General features: G+C 42.8%; 1 protein-coding gene across 2 annotated transcripts in view; it reads right to left on the bottom strand.

Moving 5' to 3' along the window:
* Positions 1 to 19,230, bottom strand: part of DHX8 (DEAH-box helicase 8) — a 31,916-nt gene that overhangs the window by 2,339 nt on the left and 10,347 nt on the right. Inside the window, exons 10-21 of one of the 2 annotated variants that reach the window (XM_072780748.1) lie at positions 16,564 to 16,661; positions 15,490 to 15,637; positions 14,288 to 14,469; positions 11,580 to 11,774; positions 11,091 to 11,276; positions 10,760 to 10,970; positions 10,169 to 10,350; positions 7,471 to 7,611; positions 4,080 to 4,235; positions 1,040 to 1,177; positions 631 to 756; positions 104 to 232 (exon numbers count right to left, since the gene is read on the bottom strand). In XM_072780748.1, coding sequence (XP_072636849.1) covers positions 104 to 232; positions 631 to 756; positions 1,040 to 1,177; positions 4,080 to 4,235; positions 7,471 to 7,611; positions 10,169 to 10,350; positions 10,760 to 10,970; positions 11,091 to 11,276; positions 11,580 to 11,774; positions 14,288 to 14,469; positions 15,490 to 15,637; positions 16,564 to 16,661 — 1,892 coding nt within the window. The remainder of the gene's footprint in view (positions 1 to 103; positions 233 to 630; positions 757 to 1,039; positions 1,178 to 4,079; positions 4,236 to 7,470; positions 7,612 to 10,168; positions 10,351 to 10,759; positions 10,971 to 11,090; positions 11,277 to 11,579; positions 11,775 to 14,287; positions 14,470 to 15,489; positions 15,638 to 16,563; positions 16,662 to 19,230) is intronic. The other variant, XM_072780749.1, reaches the window with a different exon arrangement.

Genomic DNA, 19,230 nt, shown 5'->3' with positions numbered 1-19,230 from the left:
CCCAACTGGCCCTGTCGAGTGGTTATGTGAAGTACTGCAGTGGCAAGAGGCTGATTCTACCAACTTTGCCACGCCTGTACCTGAACAAGTCTGAACTCCTTACCTTGGGCCTATAGAAGACATTCTGCACTGACAGCATGGACACGATGGTCAGCATCTCCTCACTGCAGCCCAGGTGCACGGACATGATCAGCATCTTGCACAGCATTGGCTCCAGGGGAAATTCTGCCATCTAGAGGGAGAAGAGGAGACTACAGCTGCTGCCCTCAGAAGACCCATCTGTATGCCAGTGACAGACACTGAGCAGAGTGGGTAACACACTACAGGACGGTTCACCTGAGCGCAACAACGTGAGCGCCGGTCTCTATCACAAGAATGTTGTCTTTTATTTTCCCAAATCAACCTCAACAAAATGTATGTGACCAAGAACGTTAACTACTCCCGGAGTGGATGAGAATTTTGCAGACATCTTTTAAAATTAAGGCTAGACTCAATAATGCATCCTGAAATAAAACTGACTATGGATAAAATCTGTTTTCCTAATAAAGTAGTAATAGTTTTAAGCGACAGTGGAAAACCCAGTTTAAAAACAGGCATCTAGGATCCCTGGGTGGCGCAGCGGTTTAGTACCTGCCTTTGGCCCAGGGCACGATCCTGGAGACCCGGGATCGAATCCCACGTCGGGCTCCCTGCATGGAGCCTGCTTCTCCCTCTGCCTATGTCTCTGCCTCTCTCTCTTTCACTCTCTCTCTGTGACTATCATGAATAAATAAATAAAATCTTTAAAAAAAAATAAAATAAAAACAGGCATCTAAAAAAAAAAACAGGCATCTAAAAATAAATAATAAATAAATAAATAAATAAATAAATAAATAAATAAATAAATAAATAAATAAATAAAATAAAACAGGCATCTAGAATTCTACTCAAAGTAGAGTAGGCCCCTACTGAGGGCCTCAGAGTTTAATTGTGCACAGAACAAAGAGAATGGAAGGCTAGCCAGGGACTAAAAAAACAGGAAATTCAGTCTGGCTCCTACCCTGCGGCCCAGACGAGTGAGCAGGCCCTCATCGTCCAAGGCCCCCAGCGTATAGAGCTGCTCCATGGCTGTGATCAAGGTTTCCATTGGTGGGGCATCCATGAAGTCAAAGGACAGCAGGTCATTGATGCCCATGGCCTAGAACAGAAGGAAAGAAAGCATGTGATTGGACAGTCAGCCCTGCTAGTGTTAACATGGAGGGAGTGTACCTGTCCATTTCTTTCCTATTTCTTCTATTACAAGGAGGAAGTCATCAACAAGATTAGCAGTCATCTCCAGGGCTGAGTCACACAAAACTCAGACTGGTAGAAAGCATATACTCTCTCAGGAAACTTTAAAAATGGCGCCTTCAAAGTAAATACAGATACAATTCAACAACAAAAAGATGACAATTTAAAAATGGGCAAATGGGCACCTGGCTGGCTTAGTTGGAAGACCTCGCAACTTCTGACCTCAAGGTTGAGTTCTAGCCCCACATTGGGTATAGAGATTACTTAAATAAATAAATCAGGGATCCCTGGGTGGCGCAGCGGTTTGGCGCCTGCCTTTGGCCCGGGGCGCGATCCTGGAGACCCGGGATCGAATCCCACGTCGGGCTCCCGGTGCATGGAGCCTGCTTCTCCCTCTGCCTGTGTCTTTGCCTCTCTGTCTCTCTCTGTGTGACTATCATGAATAAATAAATAAAATCTTTAAAAAAAATCAAATCAAATCAATCAATCAATCAATCAATAAATCATTAAAAAAATACACAACGGGGATCCCTGGGTGGCTCAGTGGTTTGGCGCCTGCCTTTAGCCCATGGCGCGATCCTGGAGTCCCAGGATGGAGTCCCGCGGAGGGCTCCTGGCATGGAGCCTGCTTCTCCCTCTGCCTGTGTCTCTGCCTCTCTCTCTCTCTCTCTCTCTCTCATGAATAAACAAATAAATCTTTAAAAAAAACCAACATAAATACAAGTAAACAAAAATGGGCAAAGGACATTAAGAGGCATTTCTCCCAATAAGTTATAAAAATGGCCAAAAAGCACATGAAAATATGCTCAACGGAACTGGTAATCAGGGAAATGCAAGTCAAAAGCACAAGATTATAGCCTACCCACTAGGATGGCTATAATAGGGAAAGGAACAGAACAAGGGTTGGCCAGGATGTGGAGAAACAGGGACCTTTATGCAATGTCAGTGGCAATGTTAAATGGTGACTTCTTGTTAAGTTAAACATACATCACCATATGACCCAACAATTCCAACTTCTAGATATGCCCAAGAGAACTGAAAAGAAGGACACAGATACTTGTACGCTAATTTTCATAGCAGCATTATTCACAAAAGCCAAAAGACAGAAACCACCCAAATATCCATCAACAGATGAAGGGATAGACAAAATGCAGTATATGCACACCAGGAGTATTATTCACCCTTAAAAAGGAATGAAATTCTAACACATGCTATATAACACAATGAACTATGAAAACACGATGCTGGGCAAAATAGGCCAGACACAAAAGGACAAACACTGCATGATTCCATTGGTATGGAAATCAAGCTCAGAGAGACCAGAAAGTGGAATAATGGTCATGGGGGCTGGGGTAGTGGTGGTGGAGATAAAGGATGGTGCCATGTAATGAGTTTCTCTATGGAATGATGACAAAGTTCCAGAAATAGATGGTGGTGATGGCTGCACAATATTGGGAAAGTACTTATTGCTGCTGAACTGTACATCTTAAAAAGGTTACAAGAATAATAAGTTGTGTCTTTTACCATATTTTTTAAAAAGGACAACATACCAGCTTGTCCTATCTCTTGCACACATAATTTCTACCTTGCATTGAGGAAGTGCCTCATATTGCATCAGGTGGCAGGGATAGGAAGATGACTAAGACATAGCCTGGCTCCCAGAGAGTTCACAATGGTGAGATACACAAAACACCAGTAACACCGTGCAGGCTGTATGCCGGGCAAAGAGTTGGCATTCGATATTCGATAGCCAATGTGTTGGCTAATTTGATGAATTGAAGAAACAAATGAGTGATGCACTATCCAAGCATGTTTAAGGGGGATGTGGTAGGACTTAAGCCTTCTGTTTCTTTTCCCTAAAGTGATTGTGACTATAAACACAGCAGGTGTCCAATAAATGCTTATTGTGTGAATAATAACTACAAGGAATTATGTTAGCAATCAGCGAGTACTGTGCCAAGGGCCTTTACCTGTATTATCTCATTTATTTTCAAAATAGATACTATTAATAGCCCACTTCTAGAAAGGAGAATATAGAAAAGCCGGTTGAGCAGATAAATTTGCCAAGGACATAGAGCTCAGAGCAAAACTTTGAGCCACAGATGCCTCTCTGTTCTCACTCCAGAGACTAAAGCAGGATTTTTTTTCTGAAGCTCTGTGTTAGCCTCTCTTACAGAGAATGAATAATAAATTACAACAGAGCACTCTGCACCAGCAGAGTGAGAGTGCCAGGGCCCCAGGGCAGCATCAGTGTCAGGGGGTGGGGATGCCATCAGCTGGGAAATTATTCATGCAGCTCCCCCTGCCAAAAGAGAATGAGGGTCCTCACTGGGGACCTAGAGAGGAAGAGCAATGATTCAGAATGAAAACCCAGCCCCCCTGAGGGTCAGTCTGAAACCTGTACTGATAGTTCCCTTGCAACGTTTTTTGGATTGGGGGTTTCGCTTCCATTCTAAAAGAGAATTGGATCAGGGTTGAAGGAAGTGTGACTGCCTGTCCACGGTTTGGCATGAATTAGATTTTTCTAATATCCTTTTAGAAAATGCCCCTAACCAAAATCTTTTATAACCAAATATCCTGCTGGTTATTATGGTCAGAAAAAAAACGTGTGCTCACAGTAGACATGCCAACTTAGCCCTAGCCCCGCAGCAGAGAGGCTGTTATCACAGCCATTTGCATTCCATTCAAAGGGACTAGTTCCACGAGGTTACTAAAATATTTAACAAGGTTCATAAAACCGATACTCCTTTACTATGGACATACGATTAAACTGTTCCACCAGCCCATCCTAACAAGACAGTGATCTCTACCTTGAGCGAGAGCACCGTGCTCGCCAGGTTGGTCCTCTGGATTTCCGGCACATTGGTGGTCAGCATTTCATCTCGGTAGGCACGTTCAGTGTACAGCCTGTAACACTTCCCTGGGCCCGTCCGCCCAGCTCTGCCAGCTCGTTGCTTTGCCTGAGCCTGGAGGGGAGGGCATATAAAAGTAACATATCTGTTGAACATTGCATAACAGCTTTACCAGATTTAGGAAATCTGCTAAAAGGGGGGCGCTTAGCAGCTGGCAGAACCCGAAATGGGGTTTATTTCACTTCCTTTAGGACCATTTCCAAGACTATCAAGGCTCTTATCATCCCCTCTCTAAAACTCGGCATTTCAGGAAAGTTTGTTCAAGTGAGGCAGATACAAGCAATGTGAATGGAAGAAACACTGAAAGATCGCAGAAATACACATTTAAAAATAGTGTGGCACAATATACGAGAAAAAGCGTAACACAATATGAGAAATGGGCAGCCCAGGTGGCTCAGCGGTTTAGCGCCACCTTCAGCCAGGGCCTGACCCTAGAGACCTGGGATCCAGTCCCATGTCGGGCTCCCTACAGGGAGCCTGCTTCTCCCTCTGCCTGTGTCTCTGCCTCTCTCTCTCTCTCATGAATAAATAAATAAAATCTTAAAAAAGAAGAAAAAAATGAGAAACACCATCCCCACAGTTGGGATAAAAAATGTAAGTGAACCCAAGAAATGTAGTGTTGATCCTACCAGTGATGACTCTGCAGCTCTTTTGTGTGTTTTTAAGGAGGCTCCACTTACTCCAGGGCCCAGCATGGAGACTAAAGTGGAACATGAACTCAAGACCCTGAGATCAAGACCTAATCCGAGGCCAGAGTCGGACTGAGCCATCCAGGCGCCCCTCCCAAATCAGCTTCGGAACTCTCAATAACAGAAGAAAATGTTCATGTACATAGGTGAAAAAGCAAGATACAGAACAATACTAATTTTGTAAACAAAACAAAAAAACTACCAGAAGGAAAAACTGGGAACAAAAAGCGCTAAAACTGTGACTAACTCTCATGGTAGGCTTGTGGATCAGTTCTATTTACTTTTATCAAATATCTGGTGTTGAACATGTATTATACCTTAATAATCAAGAAAATTAAATGTTTAAACAAAAAAAAATGCACAAAACTGCACACTTAGCAAGACTACTAGACTTGCTAACAAGAAAGAAACAAACAAAAGATGGGCAAGAAAAGCATCAAAATGAGAAAGTGGTGGCAATAGAATTATGAGCAATTTAAATTTTTTTCTTCTTTATCCCCAAAATAATATAATACTTCTCTACACTACGTAGGGGAGAGGGACGCTAATTTTTCAAGTGTTTCTTTCTTTCTTTTTTTTTAAAGATTTTATTTATTTATTCATGAGAGACACAGAGAGAAGAGAGGCAGAGGGAGAAGCAGGCTCCCCGCAAAGAGCCCGATGTGGGACTCGATCCCAGGTCTCCAGGATCACGCCCTGGGCCGAAGGCGGCGCTAAACCGCTGAGCCACCCAGGGATGAATAAATTTCTTTCTTAAATTATTTATTTAAGTAATCTCTACACCCAAAGTGGAGCTCAAACTCATGACCCTGAGATCATGAGTCGTACCCTCTTCCAACAAACCAGGAAGCACTCTGAATTAAATACAACTAACTTTTAAATTAAAAAAAAAAAAAATACATGTAGTTTAGCCATAGATTGCTAGGAAACCATGAATGGCAATCTGAAGACGGCCATTTGCTGACAAAACCATCTGTCTTACAAATCAGGATTTTACAAATTCCTCTTCCAGTCCCAAACCAAAGGAGAGAGTATCAAAGGTCACTAACCACATTAAGGCAGGCAGCAATCACATATAGCATTCTACAGACATCTCTCTCCAAATCAGGGAGAACAAATGTAGCTTATTTCTCAATCACTGAAAGTGGCAAGCACCACCCCAAGAAATGGTACAGAGCACACAGGCAGGGGCCAGACTGCCCAGCTTCAAATCCTGGCTCCACCAGCTGTGTAGCCTTAGGCAGGTCTCTTAACCTCTCTGTGCCTCATTCTCATCTGTGAAAACAGCAACATCTACTACCACTAAGAATGAATGAGAGAATGCAAATGAGTTCATGTATGTGCAAGTACCTAGTGACTGGCATTTAGTAAGCACTCTGCAAATGGTAGCTGGTATCTCTTAAGGCCCAAAATGACAACAGCCTTATGATTTTTATGGATTATGAAAATCACACATCCCTCTTATAAAATATTAAGATAATATGTAAAAGCCAAAGAAAATAATGCACTTCGCCCCTCAGCATAATAACCAGCAGCTCCACCGACAAGTAACCCCAACTACCATGCCGACTACACTTTCTGTCTCAGGCATGCACACATATGCTGTACACAAGCATGCACCATTTATTTTTAAACAAAAGTTGGACTCTACTATTCATACTATGCTTCGGTTTACTTTTTTCAAATAATATATCACAATTATATGCTTATGTCATTAAATATAGATGCCCACCACCATGTTAATGCCACACAACATTCTATGGCGTGCATATACCATATTTTATTAAACGACTTCCCTTTTGGAGTTCATTTAGAATTTTCCCAGGTTTCCTTTCATATAAATAATACTTTGGCGAACATCCTTTTCCCTTACCTTTAGATGTATGCTTGCTAAACTTTCAGATGTATTCCTGGAAGTGGAACTGTTATCTTCAAAAAATGAACTTTTAAATGTTGGATGCCTTGTAGCCAAAATGCCCTCAAAAAGGCTGATCAAGTTATTCATTTTTAAATATAATTTGGGCAGGAAATTATTACACAATTACAAAAGAAATCCATTAACATCTCATGAATTATTACTATCTCAGATGTCTGTGGATAAGTACAATATTTTTTAAAATATGTCCTTATAAGTTTTATAATCTAGGGTGCTAGAATTGAAACTTTTTTAAGTTCCAGTTTTAGCAAGCTTTTTAATGCTGAAACACTATCCAAAAGATTGAACACAAACTACACACAAAATGTCCTTTATCTCACAAAAGCACCCAGTTATCTTAAAGGATCCTCTTTGAAAACAATAAAGTTCAGGGGTGCCTTGGTGGTTCAGTTGGTTAAGCGTCTGTCTTTGGCTCAGGTTATGATCTTGGGGTCCTGAGATCGAGCCCCACATCAGGTTCTCTGCTTAGCAGGGAGTGTTGCTTCTGCTTCTACCTCTGCTCTTCCCCCTGCCTGTATACTCACTCTCTCTCAAATAAATAATATTTAAAAAGAATATCTCTTAAAAAAATAAAAGAAACAATGAAGTTCAAAATACCAAACCATAAAAAATTTAGACACCCTAACGAGGATTTTCAGGACAGCTGTGGGTAGAAGCCACCAACCTGAGAAATCGGAGTGACCACAAGCTGGTCAATGCCAGTCTTGGAATTGTAAACTTTCTGTTTCACAAACCCAGGGTCCACCACATAGTAGATGCCGTCAATAGTCAGCGAGGTCTCTGCGATGTTGGTGGCAATCACGACCTGCAGACAAAAGGGACACTGCTGGATTAAGCTGCCCAGGCTCAGCCCTGAGGTGTGAATCAGGACATCTGACTTCAGACATCTTCTCGAAGGACTGTGCCATTCTCTCCCTCTCTAGATTAGATAGCACTTAATCTGGCCTCAAATGGGTGGAAGGGGAAGTGCCTTCATCTTAAAGGTCAAATTGGGGACAAGGTAGCGGTACCTGAGAGGAGAAGGAGAACAGGAAAAAGAAAAGGCCAATCAAAGCCAATTTCATTTGGTGCTAATGGCCACATATCTCATTTTCTAGATCCAACGTTGATTACTACAATTTTAATTTTCTTGCACCCTGGGAAAGCAGAGATTTCCTGGCATCACATGTGCCAGTGCAAAATGAGATTTTTCTTCCCCCATGGGGACATCTGGACTACAAAATGGGCTGTTAGTGTATGTGGAACAAGAGAGAGATGTTTTTGTTGTGTGTTTTTTTGTTTTTGTTTTTTTTTCTGATCATAAAATGAACGAGGCGGCAGAGGAATTTCACAGTTTGTGTGTATGTAGCAGAATGTGTGATCTAGAAGATTATTGGTCTCGGCTTGGCACTACCACTGTTCTTCCACCCAGAGGTTCAGCTAATAAAACACAATTGCTTGGAAAAATCATTGCGAGGAAGCACCAGAACATCTCGCATCATGCCAGCATCTCACTGGCCCTGAAAGGCTTCCACCTGCCACAGAGCTGCAGAGCCCTCTTAAAAAGAAGTCCAATCATCAGGAACAAAACAGAGGAGGAATTGCCATCTCTCCCTCCAGCCCCCCGAAAACCTGCTCCTCCTCCATGTTTCTGTTCTCAGCACTATCTTCCATCCAGCTGTCCATGCCAGAAAGCAGGGAGTCACTCTGATTTCTCCCTGCCCTTCTTTCCTACCCCTCCAACTACCCACTATGTCTTGTCCATTCTAACTCTTCAGTGTTATTCAAATCCAAGTCTTCCATTCCTAGGTATATATACTCAAGAGAAATGAAGACATGTCCGCATAGAAACTTGTAAACAAATGCCCATAGCAGCATTGTTCATAATAGCTAAAACATGGAAACAACCTGAATATCCAACAACTGGGGAAAAGATAAACAAAATGTGGTACATCCACATTCTGGATATAGAATATCATTCTATGATAGAATATTATGCGGCAATTAAAAAAAAAAAAGTAGCACTAAAACTGCTACAACATGATGAAACCTGAGAATGTGCTAAGTGAAAGAAACCAGTCACCTAGGATCACGTTAGGATTCCATTTATATGAACTGTCAGGAATAAGCAAATACAGAAATACAGAAAGTAGTTTAGCGGCTTCCAGGGACTGAGCACAGGGCTGAATGGGGGGGGGGGGGGGGTCACTGTTAAAGGGTACGGGGTTTCATTTAGAGGTCATGAAATTATTCTAAAATTAACCATAGTGATTAATGGTTAATTCCCATGAAAAATGGCAATTAATGGTCAAACAATCCAGTAAATATACTAAAAGCCGCTGAATTGTGTATTTTATTTTACTTTTTAAAGATTTTATTTATTTATTCATGAGACACACAGAGAGAGAGAGAGGCAGAGACACAGGCAGAGGGAGAAAGAGGCTCCATGCAGGGAGCCTGACATGGGACTCGATCCCACAACTCCAGGATCATGCCCTGGGTTGAAGGTGGCACTAAATCACTGAGCCACTCAGGCTGCCCCCTGAATTGTATGTTTTAAAGGGATGAATTGGGATCCCTGGGTGGCGCAGCGGTTTAGCGCCTGTCTTTGGCCCAGGGCGCGATCCTGGAGACCCAGGATCGAATCCCACGTCAGGCTCCCGGTGCATGGAGCCTGCTTCTCCCTCTGCCTGTGTCTCTGCCTCTCTTTCTCTCTCTCTCTGTGTGACTATCATAAATAAATAAAAATTTTTTAAAAAATGAATTGTATGGTATGTAAATTGTATCTTGGTAAGGCCGTTATTTAAAAAAAAATTCATCTGTCTCCTCTCCCACTATCTTACATGCATACCCATGCAGTTAGCTCCAGCTACAGAAGTAGGCAGCTCCCTGAAATGGCCACACTCTCTTGTCCCTAGGTTATCACATGCTGTCCTCTCAGAATGCTTGTCCTCCAGCCCTTCTTAACCAGAGGAACAGCCACATGCTCTTTAGGACAAGCTTAGATCCTTACTTCCTCTGAGAATTCTGGGCATGGGGCTCCCCTCCTGGGTATCCACAGTCCCAGCAGCTCTTTCATACCATATGTTCACGGCCTATTTACTGGTGGATGCCCCACAGCAGAGAGAGGCCTGGCCTCACACTGCAGCTTTGTGTACCCCAAAGCCTGGGAGATGCTGAAAAAATATCTGTCGAATACAGGAGAGGAAGAGGAGCAGGGGCTACATACAAGATCCTTATTCCTTAACAAACTGATTGGACTATTTTCTAAGACATAAGAAAACACAGTGTGTGTGTGCACCTTAGGCAATCCCTGTTAGGGCCAGGTACATACATCGTGTGGTTCCAGAGCACACGGGAGCTTCATCCCTGCCCACTGTTACCTTTCTGCTGCCAGGTGGAGCTGGGTCAAAGATTCGGGTCTGCATCTCACTGGGAAGAGCAGAGTACACTGGCAGGATGATCAGCTCTGGAACATCCGGTCCCAGGGATTTCATTCTTTCATATAGGATCTCACAAGCAGTATCAATCTCCTCCTGACCAGTGAGGAAGACCAGGATATCACCTAAGAAGAGAACATTTACTTCCTGTGTGCGCATTCTATACAAAGGCCACAGAGACCTGAAAAGAATGCCAGATGATGGAAAACATACTCTATTCCAATCCTTAATAAATCAAGAGGTTTTCATCTGTCCATGTTTATTCTGGTTTTTCATTTTTAGAGTGTTATTTTTAATATTTTTTTATTTTTTAAAAGTTTGTGTCCATTCTTATTTGCATGTGTGTCTCCATGCTTAAATAGAGTACAATTAAACCCTGTACACCATTATTTATATCTCTACTGCTGCTTCAAACATACAAGACTTAGGCTTACAGAGAGACTGATCCTTAATAGGCATTTTTTAAAAGATGAGAGAAAAGCTACCCCCATCAGGACTTTCAGCCTAAGAGGGGAAAATGCTCCTTCTTCCTACCTGGTGGTTCTGTTAGGTGGATCTGCATGACAGTGATCAAGCTGGCGTCCAGATAATCTGTCTCAGGTTCCTTCGTGTATAGTATTTCCACTGGGTATGTTCGACCTGGAATGGTGAAGATGGGGGCTTCATAGAAGTACTGAGAAAACTTCACTGCATCCAATGTGGCTGAGGTGACAATTAGCTTCATGTCTTGCCGTTTCTGAACCGTCTAAAGGGAAATGCAATGTGGTTCACTAAGGACTAAGCAAAAAGGCACAGGAACCTCAAATCTGATTCCCAGGATTCAGTCCCCGACAGGTGGAAGGGCAACCAAAGAGAACATAGTTACCTTCTTCAACAATCCAAACAGCACATCAGTGTGAATGGTTCTCTCATGAGCCTCATCTAACATGATGATCGCATACTGTGTGAGGTCGGGGTCAATCAGGCACTCGCGGAGCAACATCCCATCTGTCATGTACTTGATCACAGTCTCTGGGCTGGTACAGTCCTCAAATCGAATGGTGTAGCCCACCTAAAGCAGAGGTGAAGCTGAAAACCTTAGACACAAACCTCTCCTTCTGCAATCACCAGGCAAGACTTCAGCCTGGTCAGACTGTTACCTGTAATCTTAAGAGGTAAGAATTTGACCAAGATTCGTAGTGATTTCCTCACAGTGAATCTGCCTTGGGCTTGATCCTGAGTGGATCACTGATGACGAGAACCCTCTGCCCCTCAAGAGAAACCTGAAGAAAGACAAGCCTATTCCCACTGTACAGAGATCTGAGCCTTTACACTCTCTGCAGGTATTTCGAGAACAGCTTCACTACTCACTTACCTCTTGGCCCAAGCAACATCCAAACTCCTCCGACACTCTTTTGGCCACTGACATGGCTGCTACTCTTCTGGGCTGGGTACATCCAATCTTGCCCCGGGAAGTATAGCCTGCCTCTGCCAGGTACTGGGTGATCTGCGTTGTCTTCCCAGATCCTGTCTCTCCAATAACAATCAGGATTTGATTGTCATGGACAGCCTGAAAGCAACAGAATGTAAATACAGTCATTAAAACTTCCCACACATTACTCAAAAGGAAAATAATGTTTACGTTCTAATGCTAAAGAAGAAAGAGGGCTGGGACACCTTGGCGGCTCAGCGGTTGAGCATCTGCCTTCGGCTTAGGGTGTGATCCCAGTTCCAGGATCGAGTCCCACATCGGGCTCCCTGAATGAAGCATGCTTTTCCCTCTGCCTGTGTCTCTGCCTCTCTCTCTCATGAATAAATAAAATAAAAACTTAAAAAAATAAAGAAGAAAGAAGGGATATAATAATGTACACATGCTAAATTACAACCAGGTTATTTTTAATCATGCAAAGAAAAAATATTAATGATTTTTTTTTTAATTTGTGCAACTTTTTCCTTTTTTTTTTTAAGATTTTATCTATTTATTCATGAGAGACACAGAGAGAGAGGCAGAGACATAGGCAGAGGCAGAAGCAGGCTCCCTGCAGGGAACCCAACATAGAACTCAATCCCGAGACCCCGGTATCACACCCTGAGCCGAAGGCAGATGCTCAACCACTGAGCCACCCAGGCGTCCCTACTGGTGATTTTCTATGGGCAATGCTCTTCCTTATTTGAACTGCAAGTATAACTTAAAAACTTGAGGGGTGCCTGGGTGGCTCAATGGTTGAGCATCTGCCTTTGGCTCAGGTTGTGATCCCAGGGTCCTGGAATCAAGTCCTGCAACAGGCTCCCCACAGGGAGTCTGCTTCTCCTTCTGCCTATGTCCCTGCCTTTCTCTCTCTCATGAATAAATAAAATCTTAAAAAAAAAAAGAAACAAAAAACAAAAACTTGAAATTTTACAGGTATTCTTTTTTTAACTGACTCAATTTAATTTTTTAAAATGTTATTGGTTTTCTCACATTCATAAAAACATAAAGGTAATGCTACAAGCATAAACCACCACCCAAGGGCGCCTCGGTGGCTCAGTCAGTTAAACAGACGCCTTCGACTCAGGTCATGATCCCAGGGTCCTGGGATCAAGATGGGCATCAGGCTCCCTGCTCAGTGGGGAGTCTGCTTCTCCCACTCTCTCTGCCCCTCCCCCTGTTTGTGTGCGTGCATTCTCTCAAATAAATAAATCTTTAAAAATAAATAAACTACCACCCAGCTATCACTGATTTTATGTATATATATATTTTAAGTACTATATGCATGTGGTTAAAGAATTCAATAGTAAATAAAAAGGGTACATAAAGTGTTCCCTTGGGACACCTGGGTGGCTCAGCAGTTGAGCACCTGCCTTTGGCTCAGGACATGATCCCAGATTCCCGGGATTGAGTCCCACATCAGGCTCCTTGCATGGAGCCTGCTTCTCCTCCCTCTGCCTATGTCTTTGCCTCTCTTTCTGTGTCTCTCATGAATAAATAAAATTTTTAAAAATAAAATAAATCCCTTCCACTGCCAAATCTCTAGTACTTTACCCAAAAGTCATCTTATTTCTACACCATTTATAATAGCAAAGGATTGACATAATCTATATGTCTATTAATACGGGACTAGTTAAGTAAGCCAGAAAACATCCACATAATGAAGCACCATCAAAAAAAAGAGAAGATTTTCTGAGCTAAATCATTAAGGGGAAAAGCAAGATGCAGAACATATGCATCATATGCTGCCATCTAGAAATATACAGTATACCTAAGACATGACATTTATGTATGTGTGTACATATGTATTTGTACTTGCTTATGTATGGTTGAGATCGCACAGAAAAGATTCACTAGGCACTAGTAAACTCGGTTGCTTAGGGAAAGTTTGCTGGTCTTCAAATCCGATCTCTAAAAAATGGAAATAAGTACCCAGAGCAAAATCTTGCCCATATGGGATCCCTGGCCAAGCATGCCCATTTCTCTTACTGGCAGGAGATGCTGCTCTGTGCAACATAACACCCCTGCCCACTCAGAACCACTCCAGGAGCTCCTCATTCAGATTTATTTCCTCACTGGAAAAAAAAAAAAATGTAGAGGTGCCTGGCTGGCTCAGTCACTCAGTGGAACATGGGACTCTTGATCTCAAGGCCATGAGTTCAAGCCCCACACTGGTATAGAGATTACTCAGATAAATTTTTAAAATGTATATACTAACATATATATATGTGCATATGTATATGTGTACATATATATATTTATTTAAAGTACTTGCACATGTTGTTTTTTCCTATCCTCTTTGGAAAAGCCACTTCAAACGTACACATACCCGTCCAGCTAATTTTAATTCAAACATATCATCTTTCTTTTATTTTTTTAAAGATATTTTATTTATTTATTCATGAGAGACACAGAGTGAGAGAGGCAGAGACACAGGCAGAGGGAGAAGCAGGCTCCATGCAGGGAGCCTGACGTGGGACTCGATCCTGGATCTCCAGGATCACGCCCTGGGCTGAAGGCAGCGCTAAACCACTGGGCCACCTGGGCTGCCCATCATCTTTCTTTTAGAAAACACCACTATTGCCATACCAGTACATCATAAAGAGGCTTCTCACCTGGACCAGCTGCTCCTTCAGTTTGTAGATGGGCAGGCTCTCTCTCTGCTCAATGATTGACATCTGGGTCTTTTTCCCATAAGAAGCTTTGTTGCCCCCAAAGGCATGCTTCTTCCACTCGGGAATGTCATTGGGCATCATCCCAATACCTCTCATATTGGCAGCAATCTGCCTGCCTTCCGCTGCAAAGGGAAACAGGGGACAGTATTACCCTCCAGCTACCTCAGTGCCCCACCCCCAACATTCAACAAACCCCATCTCCCCAACTGATCCCTCCTGTCTGCTATCTCTGTGTTCAAGTCACCATCCTCTCTCCTATATCAGAAAGGCCTCCAAGGTCAGCTCGTGTCTACACTCATCCCATCTAATCCATTCTGCAGGGCATGCTCAACAATCCTTTGGAAATGCAACTCTGATCGTGCCCCTCCCATTTAGCACCTGGCAACACCTCTGAGTGAACTCTAGAATGGAGTTCCAATTCCTAAGACCTGGGTGCCCCACACCTCATGCCCACCACTCGGCCCACCACTCCATTCCAGCTATACAGACTTGCTTTCCACCTCACATCCCTACTCCAGGCTACTCCTCAGTCTGGGACAACCTGTCAGACTCCCCATCCCCTCTGACAAAGTCCTATTTATGCTTCAGGTTTCAACTTCTCAGAGAAGTGACACACATTACCTGTACTTCTTCACACTGCACTGGTAGTGATGTGGTTAGTTAGCTGGTAACTATTTCATTAATCTTCATTTTCCCTACTAAATTACAAGCCTCATAAGAGAAGGGATCACATCTACTTAATTCACAGCATGCCTCAAGCTCCCCAGCTGCCTCACCCAAATTACTAAGTACTCGTTATGACTGTATCTAGCACTGACTTAGCATTTACTGCACAAAGAATTATGTGAAAAAAGAAGCTTCAAAGTTGTATTATCTTTAGCATAGAAAATTCTTGGGGCAACTGGCTGGCTCAGTCAGAAGAGTGTGCGATTCGATCTCAGGGTTGTGAGTTCAAGTCCCATGTTGGGTGTGGAGCTTGCTTAAAAATAAAATATTTAAAATTACAAAAATAATAATTCTTTTTTTCTTTTATGTAAGCTCTATGCCCAATGTGGGGCTGAGATCAAGAGTCGGACACTTAACACACCACTGAAAGCTCAGATTGTTTTTGAAAAGTCCACACACCCCACCCAAGGTCTTACCATCAGGCAGAGGATCAACCCAGTGTTTGTTGAGCCCCATGGGAATAGAATCCATCTCAGCTTCCCGCTGGGCCTGCTTGAGTTCCCGCCTTTCTTTGGCTAAGGCACTCTGCATCATTGCTGCTTGGGAGAGGGAACCATCCGGGTTCTAGTGCAACAGAAGACATGCAACATCAGAATGAGATCTCACCATGTGTTAAATGTCCAGAAAATAAAATGCAGAGGTTAAACCTCTTGAATCTAAGAAATGAGACCCACCTAAAAGGATGTTCATCTCCATGTACCAGACTATAAAAGAATTGGAGGGGTTTGGCTTGGAGATGAGAACCCCAAGAGAGATGGGACACACAAGAAAAGGGTAAGACTTCCTCTAGATGATCCCAAGAACTAAAATTAAGACTAACATGGCTGCCTCAGTAAGAGAGATTTTAGCTCCAACTACAGAAGAGCTTATGATCAGATCCCCGTGAAGATGGAATGGGTCTCCTTAAGGGCTGGTGAATTACTGTTACCAACAAGGTCAAACAAACAGAAAACCACAGGGAAAGAGTGCTGCAGAAGGACACATGAGTGAATTATAAGCGATGATGGGTGGCTGGGCTGGGAGACCTTTAAAATACCCTTTTCCAAACCTAATAATTTATCCTAATTTTCCATGAATTTTTCTCTTCACAGCTCTGGCCTCCAGAGCACCCAGTGCTACAGCTTTCTAGTGAAGGTCAGTCCCAACTGATGAAGTGAACCCTTCAAAACTGCCTTTGAATCTGCAAGGTAATGAATGATTCAAGCCTAAGACAAGAGCAAAGGCAGTGGTAATATATCAAGCACTCCATTTCCGTCTTTTGTCCCGAAATGCAGCAGAATGAGAACAAAAGAATTAAAAATTAACAAAGCCAAGTCAATCACCCTTTAAAACAAAAATATTCTAGACCCTGACCAACAGTCAATACACCTTCTAGCCTGAGCTCTGCTTCCACAGATGTAATAACCTACTCAGAGAAACTAGCTGAACTAGTTACTTTAAGGAAAAAAATTCACTTGACACATCCAGGTTAGAGCCCCAGCATTTCTCACCTTAACAATTTTAATAGGGCTCATGTCCATGCTTTGCTTGGTGTGCCCTCTTAGGAATGGAGGCTCTTCTTCAACCAGTTCGATCTCAAGATCTTCATCTAAAAGTCCCCCCAAAAGAAGAATTAGCAAAAATACAGGAGAGAAATAAGCAATCATTTTCACCAAAACAACTGATTTCCATGGGCACCAGCGATCCTTATCAAAGACAGCTTCCAGGGATCCCTGGGTGGCGCAGCGGTTTGGCGCCTGCCTTGGGCCCAGGGCGCGATCCTGGAGACCCGGGATCGAATCCCACGTCGGGCTCCCGGTGCGTGGAGCCTGCTTCTCCCTCTGCCTGTGTCTCTACCTCTCTCTCTCTCGGTCTCTCTCATGAATAAACAGTATTAAAAAAAAAAAAACACAAAGACACCTTCCAAAGTCAAAAAAAGACAGCAATTCAAATGAAACTCCAATGAAGAGGACTGTTTCCCCTGCCCTCTAGATGCTTCTGGGCATTTATGGTCCAGCTCAATAACTGATCAGAGGAGCTATTTCCTCTTTCCTTTTTTTTTTTTTTTTTTTAAACATTTTATTTATTTGACAGAGAGAGAGCACAAGCAGGGGGAGCAGCAGGCAGAGAGGGAGAAGCAGGCTCCCCACTGAGCTAGGAGCCTGATATGGGGCTCGATCCCAGGACCCTGGGATCATGACTTGAGCCAAAGGCAGACGCTTAACCAACTGAGTCACCCAGGCATCCCGGGGGAGCTACTTTCAAAAGAAGTTAAGCCTGTGGAAAAATGTAGTCTAACATTCTAAATGGTACTAAGGTATTTGCCATCAGCTTCATTATAGTGTAACTTAACCCACAACAGACTGGCAAAAAAATTAAATTGGACAACTGGATAGTACCAAATATCAGCAAGGATGTGGATCAACAGGAGCTCACACTCATGACAGAAATATAAATTAGGGGCGCCTGGTTGGCTCAGTTGGTAAAGCATGAGACTCTTAATCTGGGGGTTGTGAGTTTAAGCCCCATGCTGGGTATAAAGATTACTTAAAAATAAAATCTTAAAGTGTAAATTGATATAAAAATGTTATAAGGCAATTTGGACTGCCTGCTAAGTTTGAAAATACACATTTCCTACTATCCATTCTTTTCTTATACATACAGGGAAAAGAGAAGGTCTTGCACGTGTGCATTAGGAGACAGGTATAGGAATTTCCTAATAATATTGTCCATAAAGGTAAACAAAAAGCAAGAAACAGGGGCACCTACGTGGCTCAGTCAGTTAAGCAGCTGACTCTTGATTTAGTTTCAGATCATGATCTCAGGGTCATGAGATTGAGTCCTGTTGTCAGGCTCTGTGCTCAGTATGGCGTCTGCTTAATATTCTCCTCCTCCCTCTATCCCTCCCGGCACTCACGTTCTAAGTAAATAAAATCTTAAAATAAAAGGGGGGTGCCTGGATGGCTCAGTTAGTTAAGCGTCTGCCTTAGGCTTAGGTCATGATCTCAGGGTCCTGGGATTAAGCCCTTGCTCAGCAGGGAGTCTGGGCTCCCTCTGTCCCTGCCCCTGCTCATGCTCTCTCTCTCAAATAAATAAAAATCTTAAAAATAAAAAATAAAGAAAAAAGGGACGCCTGGGTGGGTCAGCAGTTGAGCATCTGCCTTTGGCTTGGAATGTGATCCCAGGTCCAGGGATTAAGTCCCACATCAGGTTCCCAGCAAGGAGCCTGCTTCTCCCTCTGCCTATGTCTCTGCCTCTCTGTGTCTCTCATGAATAAATAAAATCTTTAAAAATAAAAAATAAATAGGGCAGCCCGGGTAGCTCAGCGGTTTAGCGCTGCCTTCAGCCCAGGCCATGATCCTGGGGACCCAGGATCGAGTCCCACATCATGCTCCCTGCATAGAGCCTGCTTCTCCCTCTGCCTGTGTCTCTGCCTCTCTCTATCTCTCTCTCTGTGTGTGTGTTTCTCATGAATGAATAAATAAATATAATCTTTAAAAAATAAACAAATTTTTAAAATAAAGAAAAAGACATCTGTAAAATAGAAATATCTTATATGCCTATCAAAAGTGAGATGGATAAATAACAGGAAGTTTATATACAGAAAACACTACAGCAGTGAAAACAAAAATCAATAAAAATCATCATAGACAAATATCAAAACAATGATTTACAAAAAGGAATTAAGGGACACCTGGGTGGCTCAGCAGTTGAGTGCCTACATTCAGCTCAGAGCGTGATCCTGGGGTCCCAGGATGAAGTCCCATATCGGGCTCCCTGTGAGGAGCCTGCTTCTCCCTCTATGTCCCTGCCTCTCTCTCTGTCTCTCATGAATAAATAAATAAAACTTTAAAAAAACAAACAAAGGGGATCTCTGGGTGGCTCAGTGGTTTCGCGCCTGCCTTTGGCCCAGGGCGTAATCCTGGAGTCCCGGGATCGAGTCCTGCGTCGGGCTCCCGGCATGGAGCCTACTTCTCCCTCTGCCTGTGTCTCTGCCTCTCTCTCTCTCTATGTCTATCATAAATAAATAAAAATAAATCTTAAAAAAAAAAAGAAAAACAAACAAAAAACAATGTACAGATAAAATTATATGTAACCCGGGTAGTAGGTACATGAGCATTCATTTATTACTGTTACATAATTAAGTCTCATTGTTGAATTTATTTTAGAAATTGTTA

The sequence above is a fragment of the Canis lupus genome, chromosome 16 (genome assembly GCF_048164855.1).
Source record: "Canis lupus baileyi chromosome 16, mCanLup2.hap1, whole genome shotgun sequence".
Lineage (NCBI taxonomy): Eukaryota > Metazoa > Chordata > Mammalia > Carnivora > Canidae > Canis > Canis lupus.
The sequence above is the reverse complement of the archived record's forward strand: the minus strand, read 5'-3'. Positions and strand labels throughout refer to the sequence as shown.